The sequence below is a fragment of the Dermacentor silvarum genome, chromosome 3, assembly GCF_013339745.2.
Source record: "Dermacentor silvarum isolate Dsil-2018 chromosome 3, BIME_Dsil_1.4, whole genome shotgun sequence".
NCBI lineage: Eukaryota > Metazoa > Arthropoda > Arachnida > Ixodida > Ixodidae > Dermacentor > Dermacentor silvarum.
In genome coordinates this window covers 197,686,563-197,702,559 of record NC_051156.1, presented here as the reverse complement: position 1 = coordinate 197,702,559, position 15,997 = coordinate 197,686,563, and the positions used below count along the sequence as shown (strand labels likewise).

Sequence of the window (15,997 nt, the reverse complement as noted above, 5' to 3'; positions counted from 1 at the left end):
ACAGGGTATGAGTCATTGCTTAAGGGAGTATGAGCCATTCATTGTCTTACGTGATGGACAGATTTAATTTTGAAGCAACTTAATTTTGAAGAATCACAAGCGGCAATGCGACAACGGCGAACTGCGGGCATACCGTCGGTGACGTCGTTCTCTCCGTCGCTGCCGAACGCGCGTGTAACCGCATTAAGAAACACAAAGACGTAACCAATAATTGAGAAATACTTTGATGAACCGCCAAGAATAACCCAGTGATTAAGACCGGGACCGCACGTTCCAGCTTCGCTGGTTAGCCATCTGTACGGAGTGCTTGGGCGGTGAAATTTTAGTTGAATTTTCCTACTCTGCTCATTGCTCCTCTCTCTCTGTCGTAGGTTGACGATGTTGAAAGAACGAGGCGTCTTGCCGAAACTTTCCTTCTTCGTCCCGACGTTCGCAATCGCTGCAGCTATCGTCGGCGGCAGTGGCGACGTGGGCGAACGCTGCTTGAGCGTTCTGATGGATGTCGACACCGGCAGCGACGATGCCCTGGCCATCGCGCTGGCCGCGAGCCTGCCCAACGTGTGCATCGAGGCTGTAACCGTCGTTGAGGGCAACAGGAACCTGTCTACTGCCTACGATAACACGTTGAAAGTTCTGAGCGTTTTGAACCGGACAGACGTGAGTTCAAGCCTTCTTCTAGACCTCGATCCTACCACCATGGCTCGAAAGGAAACAGGGGAACAGGGGAAACAGGGGATTTTTATAACAACCATGGAAGCCAATAGACACACATGAAGTCGAGGGAATCAAAGGGAATACTAACTGCTTTATTGTAATCGATGTGTAAAATTAATAAGGAGAACTGAAACGAAATCTGTAACGATAAGTTGACACTGGGTTGCGGGGGAGGGGGGGGGGGGGGGGCAAATCCACAACTTTCTTTGACGCGTACTGTGCCCCGTCTCCCGAGCTGTAGCGGGGGCTTTGCCTCTGCCAATATTGTCGAGAATTCGTCCATGTACATTAAGCTGAGACCTGATAACATCAGCCAGCCCGACTTAAGACCATGACAACGGATGTGAAACATCTTTTCAGACGCACGCGTCATGTAGCCCGAAATTTTCGCAGGCCGCCACTTGCCGATAAACCCTGATTGGCTATCCAACGTATCAAGGCTGCCAGAGTCGACACGTTTGCTATGAAATCAGTTGAAAGAATGTTCCAGTTTGTGCCAAATCTGCCACCATGAACGTAAGTGGCGCTGGAGAACACTGACAATGCTAGAATTAGTTCACATACACATATATACCCAATATACGTAGTGGACGGGGTTTATGTACGCCGCCTGTAGCTCTATCGATGGAACGTCACACTTAATGCACACTTAAAGCACACTTAATCAGTTAAAAAGCAAGTTGTATTTTTCCCTGCACTTCCCTTTTCTGCACTGTATGTTGGTTTCATGTCGCTATAGAGAGAAAATGTATTTGCCGCTAAATGGGTGTTCCTGGAAACTGAAAGATAATAAACATTGAGTATATACGGCATGATCTATAGCGGCAAGAATGTTTTCCGGACTTCGGAAAGTTCAACATTTAACGGTAACGGAAGCATTCAGTATTGAATGTCTTCGCGAGTAATGCTCAAGGCTGGAAACCAACGTCTCCAATTCTGTAACTTATACGTTCTCTCCTGCCTATACGTACCTTCTTAACATTGTCTGAAACCCCCAAAAGAGAATGATAAAGCTGCTTCGCGAACGTACGTAGATAGAGGAATGCGCATATGAAAGAGACGAGGAGGAAGTTCTGATAGCGAACATGACGAACATGAGAGAAGTTGGCATCACAAAAAAATGACACGCGTTGAACAGGAAGCGGACTAGTAACAGAGTGCACAGATATTGAGAGGAAATACTTCAATGCACGTCATTGTGAAATCTACAACTATGCGAACACACGTGAGCGCCAGTCGCAAGCAGAGATTAGGATGCGTGCACGTATGCGCGCACATACATTAAACCTTAAGAGCAACATTTAATAGTATGTGCAGTGACTGAGACAGGGGGGCACCCCAAATCTTACTGTTTATTAAGAGCCGGTCCGTTTCTCGAGAATGTATAGCCCTGGAGCGTGTGGTACAATGACGGCTGCGACACTCCCAGCTACTCTCTAAATTTCCAAATTGAGGGAGGTGAATTCTTTGGCGTGTGAGGACACGGACGTCGAAGTGAAAACAGGGGCTTTCCTTCTGGTTCCGCATTATTGCGAAGCAGAGTTTAAACAAGCAAGCAATCACTCTGATGTTCATTAACTTGTACAAGTGTAGATCGTACGAATTCACAATTAACTGCGTTCGTGTTATATCACCGATATTCGGTAAATTTCGTACTTTTAGTAAGGTATTTAAGGCAACGGTGCGCTGTTGACTGCAGTCGCGTAGCCATGGTCCTGGCAATTTCTCGATAACCAGCACTGCACCGAATTTGGCGGATATATAGGGCAGACCTCGCTGGTGAACTATCGCGTTACACCTGTTGATGTCCCAACTGACCGATGCTGCCGCGGAACAGAGATCGTGCATGTTTCCCGCCTGAAGCCCTTTCGTCTCCGTTCCACTGTCTATAATGTGCGGCCAGGCTGGCCGCTTCCGTCCACGAGGGAAATTAGTGTAAGCACTTATGCGGACTTCATCTTCATCTGTAGAAAGATATCATCAATCATCGGCTCGTGTTCACTTTAGCGTCGGCGCCATCTTTCCTTCTTGGAATAAAGCGTCGTCTCGACCATGGCATTTCAATATATATGCAGGGTGTCCCAGCTATCACGCAGCATGATTTAAAAAAAAGAGGAACGGCGTTACGCGAAGCAAACCTAGTGCGTATTGTTTCCAGTACAGTGGAGCAGCCGCCAGTATTGTTTTCGTTACTGAGATTTAATTATTAATCGTAATTAATTATCTAACTCGAAAAGTACTGTCCTAATTATCAAAGTGTCAACGAGAAAGTTGTAGAGCAACATGAAAAACTCGCGATACAGCTTTCTGTTGCTCAATACGTGCTACATAAATGTGTTTTTCCGAGTGTGAAAGGATCCCGCGAATACACGTAGAATTGCCGCACGACTGGCCGCACGAGGCACTTTGCGTGTATTAGCGGACTGTACTGGAAACAATACTCACTAGGTTGGCTTCGCGTAACGCCGTTCCTCTTGTTTTAAATCGTGCTGCGTGACAGCTGGGACACCCTGTACATACATACATACATACATACATACATACACACACACACACACACACACACACACACACACACACACACATACATAAATACATACATACATACATACAGTGACACCTAGGACAACATATGAGAACTTACTCGTAGTTCTCAAATTATTTACCGAAATGAATGATAAATCACTGGAAATGAAAGTGGATGAAAAAACAACAGACCGCAGGTGGCGCACGAAACCACCATGCGGCCAGTTGTTTTTCATCCACTTTGCTTTCCAATTATTTAACATTTCTTAAATTTATTGAAGAACTACGAGTAAGTTCCCCTATGCCGTCCTTGTGTGTTGGCTTCCTATGATGACCAATAAAAATTGGGCCCGTCATTTTCCTTATATATATATATATATATATATATATATATATATATATATACTGAGCCTTCTCCGTACAGCATCATGTAGGCGCGCCTGTGACTTCACAATGCGGTGTATAACAGTACGTGTATGCACGTGTATTATTGATGCGAAAGCATCAAATGGCCCCCATCTTACAAAAAACGTCGATGGCGTCTGCGGCAGCAAAACGGACCCTAAATTCCCATTGGCTGCGACTCCACGTCACGAGCGCGCCTCGACAGAGCAGAGCGGGCCAATCGGAACACCTGCTGGACGTTAGCGCGCCAGGTGTTGTGAGGCGAGAGGGCATCGCCGCGACGCCACGTCACCGCGGCGCGTCTCGACGGAGTAGGTACGGCGACGCGACGCCGTCGGTGGCATGCGGCGTTGGGACCGCAGGCTGCAGCTCGGGCAGCACGTACCGCTACCGTAAAACTCGAAGGAGCGCCCAGCGGTGTTCAATTGGACAATAATGCTTTGGCATCCACAACTCACAAGAAGTGCTTAGCTGTCCTCATATTTTTATAGGGAGTCATTTTATTTTTATTTTATTTACGGAATACCTGCGTCGCCTTCAAGGCATTATCGCAGGGGGGGGGGGGGCAGTTAGATAAAGATATGTTAAATCATTCACAGAAATAAACAATAAATACACAATGCAAAGTAACATCAAGGTGGAACATACAATGAGTTAACATTTTCAAGCGTAATAGAAAATTTAAACAAAGTTAATACAGTAATGCATCGTCACAAACACAGGCGCGAAAAAAAATCGTGATTATCAGACACTGAAACACATTCTTCCGGCAACAAATTCCAGTCTTTCACCGTATGTGGAAAGAATGGTTCAGCAAGACGGTTCGTATTGCAGCTGTATTCACGCACCTTCTTTGAGTGGTCGAGTCGATTCGAGACATATGTTGGCTCCGATAGGTATAGTTGCGGCTATCAATGCCTGTTTGATTATAGAAGATACGGTGGAAGTACTTGAGTCTCAATTTTTTTTTCTTCTGGTGATTAACGTTTCCCAGCCCAGCAATGCTTTTATTTCAGTGACACTTTCGAACGGGTTATAACTATTGGAGACGAAGAGTGCTGTTGACCGGTCAAGTCTTCAATGACGAAGCCTCTGTTGACGTTAGCCCTAGCCATTTGTCGATTCAATAGAACATATTTTTTTTCGTCAGTGCGACTGAGTTGTTTATTTTACCACACCGGTGCTTCAGACGACCAGTAATAAGGTTTTCTCTGCACAAGTTCACGCCGCAGTTCATCTTGCACTGCTATGAGCGGAAGTGACGTCCACGAAAGGACTCACCAAACGAGGTCGACACTAACTAGTAGCTTAATTTCTAGCCCCACTGAGGCATCAGTATTAATTGATTGCGCGGCATGGATCAGGCACATTGGTCACTCAACTTCAATCTACCTCGTTGCACCTCAACCTACGGAACAATTGAGGAGGCTCGCGTCACCCCTTTACCTGTCTATCTACGATGCGAACCTCTTCGAGTATTCCTGCGACTACTGTGCCGTCATGGATACCACCCCTTATCGACACTTCCCGACATACGGCCAGACTCCACATTTTCAAGAGCCATTAAATGCCAAGAATCTGCCATACCATCATACTTTGCCCCTGCTGACCTTCCACGTATGCCCCCATGGGTAATGTCCAAAATACGGGTGCGTCTATCTATTCCCGGAATTTCTAAAAAATCGCGAATACCTACCGTCGGCCTCATACATTTAACACTTGAATATATGTCGAAAGAATATGACTCCTCGGTGAATGTGTATACAGACGGATCGGTCTCGTCGTATGCGTCTGGTGCGGCTTTCGTCGTGCCTGCGCATGAAGTCATTCGACGGTTTCGTCTGTGTAACAAGGCGACTACAACATCTACGGAACTAGTGGCAATCAGAGAGGCCGTTCGATATATTTTGCAACAGCCTCCTCAAGTATGGACAGTCTTCAGTGACGCAAAGTCGGCTCTGCAACTACTTAGACTGGTGTTGAAAGAAAGCGCTTACAGAGTGTTGGCTCTTCAAACTGCCGAGCTATACACTTTAGCGCAAGAAAACGGCCACCACATCACATTTCAGTGGATTCCCAGTCACTGTGGTATACACGGCAACGAATTGGCTGATGCCGAAGCGAAGAAAGCACTGGAAGAACCAGAGTCAATGCTTGCGATTCCTTTTTCAAGAGCGGACGCCAACTGCCTTCTCTCCAGTGTCATCCGAAAATCAACGGAAAAGCACTGGGACAATCCGGATAATCGACACAGACGACTGCAAAGATTGGACCCTACCATGAAATTTAGGCTACCACCGAAAATTCAACGCAGCTGTGCCAGTCTTCTGCACAGACTAAGGCTGGGGGTAGCGTTTACGCGCGGATACGTACACCTCATGCGACGCACCGAGTCTCCAGACTGTGAATTGTGCAATGTCAAAGAGACTATAGGTCATGTGCTTTGTGACTGCCCTAGGTACGTGCAAGAGCGTCAAAGGTTAAATAATGACCTTACGCGTCTCGACAGCCCACCGTTGTCGGAGGACGTTATTTTAGGCCCTTGGCCAGACACTCAATCAAGTTTCAAGGCCATGCAGGCGCTACTGAACTTTTTAAAAAGTACGGGCCTGGACTGTAGGCTTTGAGCATGCCAAAGTGCTTGCCATATGTTTCATATCCTCCTTCTCTCATCATCGTCACCCATCATGCGCCTTTTTCTTCCCTCTTTCTTTCCCTCTTCCCCTTCCCCCAACGCAGAGTAGCTGGCTAGAGGAATTTACCTCAGGCCGACCTCTCTGCATTTCGCATCATTAAACTTATCTCTCTCTCTCTACCTCGACTTCATCTAGTTCCGGCTTCACAAAAAAGAAATTATGTTTCGACTTTCTGTAAGTATACCTGGGTTTGAAGTTGAGGCGAGGAGCGTCACAAGCAGTTATTGTCTTTCTACGCGCGTACTTCTGCTCGCCACTTGGAAACCGATATTCGATATTGGTGTGGGTCTGGTACGTGCGAAGTGTGCAGTTGCAAAAAGCGCGAAATCACAGAAATTTTTATGCCAGCCGAGGGAGTTACAAAAGGGATGTTTTGCTGTTGGGAATACGAAATGGCAACGGGGGGAAAAAGTAATGTAACTTTATTGAAAGCAGAAAAGTTATTCGCATGTCAACTCCTGCACTAACTTCCTGTACAAGCGATACAGATGCAATAAAGATCACCGAGCAAAAAAAAAAAAATGTCATCTGCAACGCGAATATATAGCGTAGACATCAGGACATCAACAACACATTTAATAGAAGCACCCTTTTCCATTGAAAAATTTGAAGTAAAATAAATAAAAGGCATCCACATAACATTTTCCCAAACACAAACTCATATCTACCCCCTCCACTCTTTTTTTCATCGGTGTTCGCGAAGCGGACAGAAGGTTGTTGCTACATTTGCACGCGTTGCTTAAGATGTCCTTTACCGAGGAATCTGAGTGAAAGTTTATTGCTTGCTCAAGCTCACGTCCACTAAACCGGTAGTGAAACTTAACGAGTGACACTGCGGAAAGCTTACACAAAATGCTTTCAGGGCCGCAAGACGACGTTTACTATTACATGATATTAAAGTATGAACACGAGAGAAAACTATAAGGCACCTTTTCCTTTACATTCAGCTAGACACGAGTGTGATTTATTCACATACTGCCGATTTGCATCATTACAAGACATTTAGGAGGAGCAAATGGAATCGAATTGTACACTGACAAGAACAAGACTCCTTTTGCGGGAGTCATTTCTTGACTCTTATTTAACTATCTTTTTGAGAGTTCTACGGCTTCTCGACGAGAGTATGTCTGTCCGTGCAGATTGATATTTACTCCCGCTAAAGAGACTCGATCCCACCATTGTATAAGCCTCCACAGAGAGATTCTTTGTCATTATTTATTTATTTATTTATTTATTTATTTATTTATTTATTTATTTATTTATTTATTTATTTATTTATTTATTTATTTATTTATTTATTTATTTATTTATTTATTTATTTATTTATTTATACTATCGATCCCATTGGGGATCATAACAGGAATTCAGGGCGTGTGCATAGGTAACCTTAACACATAACATGCCAATGTGTACAAATGTGATTATACAAAAATAGATAGACAATAAGCTTAGGTCAACACTATGGTATGCAGAAATAACGGAAAATAATGCCTGGTAATAAAGTTCATATCGAAAAAAAGTGGTACTAAACCATAGAGTTCATTTCAGGTATCGCTGGTACAAGTTAGGATTATGTATACAATAAGTTGCGCAGGAAAAATGACAACGCAGGTAGGTCATAATTGTGAGGCGTTAATTCTTTTTCGACTAATGATAAAAATATAGGCAATGTTTGGCTGTTTATAATGGAATTCAGCTTGTTATATTCACGTGTCATTAACGAAAGGACTACTTATGTCTTTTGGTATGAAATGAGAGTACGTTCAATTTAAGAATGTTTATGACGGATAGGTCGTGTCCGCGTCGGGGGTATACAAAGTGATCGCACCAAGATACAAACGACAGACACCCCCCGAGGCAAGCACATAAGAAATAAAGGTGTTCTCAAAGTTTAGTTGAGGCCTGTAGAGCTAAGAAAAAAAATCACCGCCCCTTTCACACCGTGGAGATGGCCGAACAGCGAAGCTGTGTTAGTTACACCGAGTGTGACGAGTGTTACATGTGCATGTGTTGCACGTGATGCAATTGCGTAAACGCAAGTAAACACAGATCTACAACAGAAACTTATATTGAAACGTTGCAAGGCGAGAAGAGGCAGCGACTTCGGACGCTACTCGACGAGTGCCCAGTTCTCTGGTCGAAACCTGCCGAGTCGCCGCCAGAGGCATCGGCTGCAGTCATGGACACCGCGCCCGTTCAGCGCGAACGCGGGGAACGCGGACGGTGTCGGCAGCAGCTCTACGCCTTGCGCGTTACCCGAAAGGGAGTGCCGCACAAAACACTTCTCCTATCGCCTCTCCTACTCGCGCCCAGCGCGGCTTCTCATTGGTCGCCTCCCCCCCCCCCCCGCCCTCCAGTGCGCATCTCCTCCTCTGCTGATCACGTGATCTGCCCTCCCCCCGGCACTGCTTTATCCTCTCCTGGTTACGTGACCAGCGGGACGCCGGACAGACGGCGAAGGGTCGACTAAGAAAACCTCCGCTGTTAAAACGTAATGAGGGACTCCAGCTTGATTTTGACCACTTGAAGTTCTTTAACATGCAGCTAAAGATAAGTACACGAGTGTTTTTGCATTTCGCCCCCATGGAAATGCGACCGTAACGGCCAAGTTTGAAACCGCGACCAAGAGCTCAGCAGCGCAACGCCATATAACCATTCACTACCTCGACGGGTTCTTCATAGATTGTCTAACTGACAAGTAACGGCAGCAACCCAGTATAATATGTCGCAACTTCTCGGGAATACTACACGCAGACCACAATGGCGTATATGTCCACTGAATTTCATATTTAATGTAATTCTCGTAGGCCGCATTGTCTGATGCAGTGAATACTTGCTTGTCCTAATCTGTGGAGGCCTCGCGGTCTCGCAGCCTCCCGAACCATCGTCCGGAGTGCCAAAGCTGAACAGTTCTCACATTAGGGCGTACGCTGTAAAAAAGTTTGGCAAAGACAACAAAGTGTGCTTGCACCCTAATGAGTAGGTGCGTCCCTGCAGGTACCGGTCTACAGGGGCGCAGACCAACCGATCCGCAACCACTGGAACTACATGAACGACTACTTTGTAAGCGGCTCCTCCAATGACCTGCAAACGCCTGCATTCCTCGAAATGATTGAACTGGTCAAGAAAGGTCTACAGACGCTGATAATATTGGCCCCTTTGACTAACGTGGCGACTGCGCTGCTCATTGAACCGGACTTGCTGAGCAACGCCGAGCATGTCTACATTATGGGCGGTAACCTTTACGGTGAGAGGCCATATCGCTTTCCTCTTTAGCTACATTCACTGTCATATTTCACTCCTTCAGCACCGAAAGCTTCCCAGCATATGCAATACACCTTGGTCAATATCCACAAAAAAAAAGCTTTTACGCTTGAATTGTTCATGATAACAAATTCCGGCCTATTTTGATGCTGGACATATCATTAGCGAAGGCAGCCAGCCAGTTACAAACAGGCCTTACAATCGAAAAGCTTTGTGAATTCAGCCCCTTGTCACCAGAGCATCCGCAGCGCCAGTAAACGAAAGCAGCTGCGGCAAGAGGCGACGACAAACGACGCGAGCGAACAACAAAAATAATGCGTCATCGCAAGTACGTTTACCACGAATAATCAATAAGTGAATTTAAAACTTCTTGGCCAGGACAACTGAAAAAAAAAATTGTAGCTTACTGTAAGGGTGAGTGAACTACAACACCAATCTCATTGTTAGTAACAGTTTTCAGAAACGCTAATGAGTGGCCCCTGTATTCTGAAACGCTTCTCCGTGACACCCTCACCTCTATTCAAGGGAGAGCGCATGACCACGCAACCCTAGCTTCAACTGAAGTAGTCAGCAGGATTCAATGACTCTTCTCGAAAGTTTTCGAGATGGTTTGTAGCTTTGGAGCAAGCCTCTCCTGCATTCATCTCGACTATAGGAGTTGTTCGAGCTTCAATACAAAATTGTAGCTAAGAAATCGCAGATCATCGATTGATCGATCTGCTTTGGGTCGGTTCGGTCGCAGCAAGACATAAAGTCAGTTCTTTGGTCAGTGTTGGTTATGAAGGATTTAAGAAGCACTCCCGCTGACGCGTGTAAATAATAATAAACAATAAGCATAACGGAGGAGAAGAGAGAGAGGGAGAGAGACGGCAGGGTACATGTCCTATATCTCTCATGGTGTCTCCCCTTTTGCGTGTATATCATCTGTCACGTTTCTTAAGCACTTCATGTAGTGATAGATTAGCTGAAGCATTATCCAGAAATCATGGGACAGCTTGACTTATTAGTGATTGTAGTAGTAGTTGTAGTAGTAGTAGTAATTTAGTGGTGGTGATTGCCCTCCGTTCGGCAAAGCCCAAGGGGAGCGAGTCAAGGTGCGTCCGTGAAAACAATAGAGTGATAAGTTTGGGAATTCTAAAGCTGCTCGCCTAAACAACATTCAGCGGCAAGGCAATGTACCAAACTTCCGTTACGTGCAGGTGTGGGCAACGCACTCCCGGCTGCTGAGTTCAACTTCTTCACAGACCCCGAAGCCGCAAGGGCTTTTCTCGAGAGGGTCACTTGTCCCGTCACCATAGTTCCTTGGGAAGCCTGCCTCCAGGGAATGGTGCCATGGGTCAGTAGCGCGTGCATAACTTTGCAGAATCAACAATAAACTCTTTCAAAAAGCAAATACGGTAACGCTATAGGGACGCGATTCTGTAGACACGCCGTTTCGAATGCTATTCCTTTTAGCGCTTCATCAGTGGTCAGAGCGACGTCCCAACCGCTTGCCAATGGTATCAGCCGGCCGTGAACGGTGGATGATAAGAGGGTCATAAAATCGGGCGGAAGGCATTGCTGCAATATTGTGGCCCAGAAGCGACGTACTCATTGGGGCTAGTTGGTTCATGACTTGAGCGTGTTCCCGTACATCAGTGGTCTTCAAGAAACGGAGGTAGACCGAACGCTTTCATTAGGCGAGGTCACAGAAAGCACTAGCCAAGAGGAAGACCTGGGATGATGATTATGCACATATGAAAATAAAGAGGTGCGCTCACACTCTGGTGGTACGTAGGCGTTCTTTTGTGCACAGTGCTCGATGCGCGAAGCACTCACTACGTGGTGCACGACACGTTTCTCCCACGAGGCACATTCACCCTGCACTGTATTCACAAACACATGATTGCCAACGCCAAATAAGCGCTCACTCCCACGGCACATATCTCGCGTTTTTTTTTTTTTTTTTTTTTTTCAATTTCAACGGTTTGGCCGGCATCGCACTCGAAAAGTCTGGTTTCAACAATGCAAGTTTCATGCGTAATTTTCTTTTGAAAAGAAAAAAAAAAGAAATTCAGATTAGGTCTTTCCTGTCACGTCATACTTGGATGTGTTGCGGTATGTCATTAGGAAGGTGTCATGATAATTCTGTAATGAATAAGACGTACTTGGGTGGTCGTTTTCTGTGCACTTCGTTTATCAGAGCACGGTTATCAGAGTACGGTTCGTACTGCACGACTTCGGCTGCAGCAAGCGCAGTCAAAATGCAATATTCGGCTTAAATGTAAGCTGATAATCCAAAGCACCCTGTTCAGCTGCCTCAACATGGCTTATCGGAAGAAATGTTAAAAGAAACTTCAAAGGTCGAACCTTTGATTCTCTTAAAATACTAAGGCGAAATCCTTATACTCGTATGTCTCATGGTGAGGTCTCTGTTTAAAGGCCTCTTCAAAACCGCGTCGTCGACACGAAATTGACTTCTTAGGATAAGAGGCAATAATGCGCACAAAACCGCGATTAAGGGTGCAAGAATGATTAAGCAAGTGAACTAAAGTGACAATGTTTATACAGAGAGGTGAATTAGGTGAATTAAGAGTAAACTGGTGGCGAAAATAAAAGGGTTTAGTTGGGTGATAGGAGTCATACGACAGGTAATGATGAGATAGAGTGAGCTAAGATAATGAAAAGTGAATGAGAGTGAATTAAGAGGGAATAAAGGTAATCAAGTGATGATAAGGTGAATCTAGAATGATGAAAATTGTAAAGTTGGAGTAATAGAGCAAATGAAGTGTGATGGGTGTAAAACCGAGATGATAGAGTGAATGAAGGTAAACCAAGCAGTGATAGGGTGAATCAAGAGTGAATCAAGTGTGGATTAAGAGTGAATTTATAGGTTATGGAGTGGGTGAGTGACTTGCAAAAAATATATGTGAGATTTGAGGGTCTAAGTGAGAGTGACTCAGCAAAAAAAAAGTGCTGAGTCACGGTTCAAGTTTTGTGAATCATAGGAAGGGTGACTTGCAAACAAACATGATGACTTGCAAAAATAATTGTAAATTGTGGTTGCAGAGTGATGAATCAGCCAAAAAAAGTGCTGAGTCACGGTGCGAGTTTGGTAAATAAAGGATGAGTTGCAAAAATGATGGCAATATACGCGTTCAGAGCGACGATGACTCAGCACAAGAAGATGTGCTGAGTCATGGTCAGGGTTTGGTGATATAAGGTTGACTTGCAAAAATGACTTTGCGAAATGTGGATTCGTAGTGGTGATGCGTAGTGTGAAAAATGTGGTTTAAAAAAGAAAATATCAAAAGGAATTTCGCAAAGCCTAAAAAGTGGTCGTCGTGTCATTGAGTTAGTCGGGCTTTCACATTCAAGTCGTCTTAGGCCCCCGTAGAATGCATGAGGATGCACTGAAATTGCATTATACATGGAAACACTCAGAATGCTAATTCGTGAATGATTTAAGCATTGGTCGATGCATGAAAATCCACATGTTAATGTTGATACTGTATACATGTGGTAATTAATAAGTTCTTCGCTTGGTTTTTTAAAGGCAGCACTACTAGCTTTAAAGTGTAATCTATCTGCGAGGATATTCAAAACATGATGTGTCTGGTACGCAGCACTTTGTTTTCCATAATTAGTTCTTACTTTAGGTGCTCGTATCCTTTGTTCTCGTAAACAGTAGTATGGTTTTTCGATGCGGCTTTGTTCATATAGTTTACTTTGTTGATTTAATTGGAGCAATTTAAAATAGTACATCTGGTCCACCCTGAGCATGGAATGTTTTATGAACAGTGGAGCAGTTGGCAAGTCTCGTCATTTTCCCCTGTACTTTTAGAAACAGCCCAATAATTTCTTTTGCATAGTAATAAGTCTATGGTAATTTCCTTGCAATGTCGTTCCCCAGACTAATATCCCGTAAGTTACCTTAGAATGGCAGAGCGCATAGCACATATTTATTTTAACCTTAGTGGGATTAAGTGTACTGTTGTGAGAAAACAACCAACTATTCGCGGTAATGCGGTAATCAGATGATTTACATGTGTGTTCCAGTTTAATTCCTCCTGAAACCACACACCAAGAAATTTTTGTTCCCTGACATGTGTAATACAATTTCCTTCAAATGTCACACTCATTTTACTTATAGGCTTGTTTATAGGTCGGAATATCATATATGTTTTTATTTTGGCATTTAAGCGTAGCCTATTTTGCCCTAACCATTTTGAAAGATGCCTTAAATAGTTATTTACACTGGCTTAGAGTAATATTAAATTGTCTGATGAAAAGAAAACGTTTCTATCATCAGCGTACATAATAAGTTCAGGGGAATCGGGAATTTCCACAATATCATTTATATAAGCAAGGAACAATAGTAGCCCCAGTATGGATCCTTAGGGGACTCCTTGGTTTATCTTTATCCTTTTAGACATTGCGCTATTAATTTACATGAATTGATACCGATCTTCAAGGTAACTTTTAAAGAGTTGAAGTGCAACTCCGCGCACTCCATACCTCGACAATTATGAAGTAATAGTTGGAATTGTATGGGGTCGAATGCTTTTTGAAGATGTATTTAGCTAACGCATCTGTCTCTCTCGAGTGGATGAAATCGTGGCACAACTTATTCATTATTTCAATGCGCCGGTAAAGATCAGAATTTATCTAAGGCTTTCTACATTTCTTATTTCTATCACGTGAGAACTTCTGAAGTGAGAATGCTGCGTCATAACTAGCACGCAACAGCTTTAGGAAGGTGTTATAAGCTTCATCAGGGTTATCATGCCTATAAACAGTGCTCCAATCTTGGTTCTGAACTAAGGGGGAAAATTTTTCCTGAGTTTTGCTGTTTTTAGGTCGATGGAGAAATGTCTGGGTTTTCGGTATGCAGATGGGAAGAGTAGATGATGCCAGAAAGAAGACTTGGCATATGATCACTTATGTCTTACGAAAAAAAAAAAACCCAGTTTTTATATTCTGCGAATTTAAATTTGAAGCACATATATCGAGCAGCGTAGGCGCTTACTGATGTAATCCTAGTAGTCAATGTTATAAAATTTGCACTTCCATATGTAAGCAAAAGCGTTTCAAATTCTTTCGCATGGGATCATTGGAGCGGAGGTCAATATTTATATCGCCCACCATAATTATGCAAGGAGTATTCCCGAGAACAGTTGATGATAACACAACATCAAGGAACTGAATAAAACTATTGTGTGGCCACGTGGTGGCCTATATGAACCAATTAATATATATATATATATATATATATATATATATAGAGAGAGAGAGAGAGAGAGAGAGATGTATATATATATATATATATATATATATAGAGAGAGAGAGAGATATCTCTCTCTATATATAGAGAGAGAGATTTTGTGTCCCGCTAAGATTCTTGAACAAATCTTGCAACACAAAGTCATTAAACGGTTGCCATATATACGCTCTCGTATTCCTCACAGGACACGTACTGCAGCGTCGCGAACAAGACGGGTCCGCTGCAGGAGTTCCTGCGGAACGTCACTGCCGGCAACTATCAGTACTGCCCCAGTGGCAAAGACGGAAGCAGAGGCGTCAACGTGAGCGACTTTCTCACGCTCCTAGCCGCGGTGGCTCCCGAGAGCGTCGCAAGGACTCTCGAACACCGCGTAGACGTCGAACTCGCCGGTGTCTACACGAGGGGCCAGCTCGTCCATGCCTGGGAGCCACAGATGCTTCCACACGTGAAACGGAACGTCACCATCGTTGAGCGTTTCGACGACAGCATCGTCACCAAGTACTTCAGGGACACATTCGACCCGCCAGAACGTGGAGCCTGACCGAAATATTTCCTCAGGGGTTTACGCAGCGCTTAAGAGGGTATTCTGATCCTGCACGCGGTGATATACTCTTATTAATGCGAAGCATTTCTTGTCTCATTCCGGGGGGCCATTAGGTCGGTAGGTAGGTAGGTAGGTCCAGAGTCATTTAACAATTTTTTATTGCGATAGCAATTATATGGACACTTCAACGGGATTTCTGCCGTCGTCGTCGCCGTCGCCGTCGCCGCGAGGTTCCGTATAGATTCCAAGGGCGATAAAATCGTCGCCGCGCGTCGTATGCGCGAGTAAAGCGCGCGGGGGACGCGCGCTATCACGGAGAGCCAACGCACGGCGGAAAGCAAACGCGATTGTCGCCCAAAAGGCCGTGGGGTATGGGGGGGAGGGAGGCGGGGCGACGCTCTGCTACGGCACCAAATGCTTATCTTGCAACCCAAGCGCAAGGAGAACTGGCAACGCAATCTCCCACGCGAAAGCAAAAAAAAAAAAACGTTGATGAGAAGCGCTTCCCGTGGGCAGCGCGCGTGCGAAGGGACACACCTGTAGCGCTGCACTGCCGATCCGGGCAGCATTACATGTGTAGCGTGC

General features: G+C 44.7%; 1 protein-coding gene across 1 annotated transcript; it reads left to right on the top strand.

Annotated features, from left to right (window-relative positions):
• Positions 1-295: 295 nt before the first annotated feature.
• Positions 296-15,563, top strand: LOC119445128 (pyrimidine-specific ribonucleoside hydrolase RihA). Its single transcript, XM_037709452.2, has 4 exons — positions 296-657; positions 9,339-9,588; positions 10,805-10,941; positions 15,053-15,563. Exons 1-4 carry the CDS (start codon positions 379-381, stop codon positions 15,407-15,409), a joined length of 1,023 nt encoding a protein of 340 aa, XP_037565380.2. The 5' UTR covers positions 296-378; the 3' UTR covers positions 15,410-15,563.
• Positions 15,564-15,997: the final 434 nt, after the last annotated feature.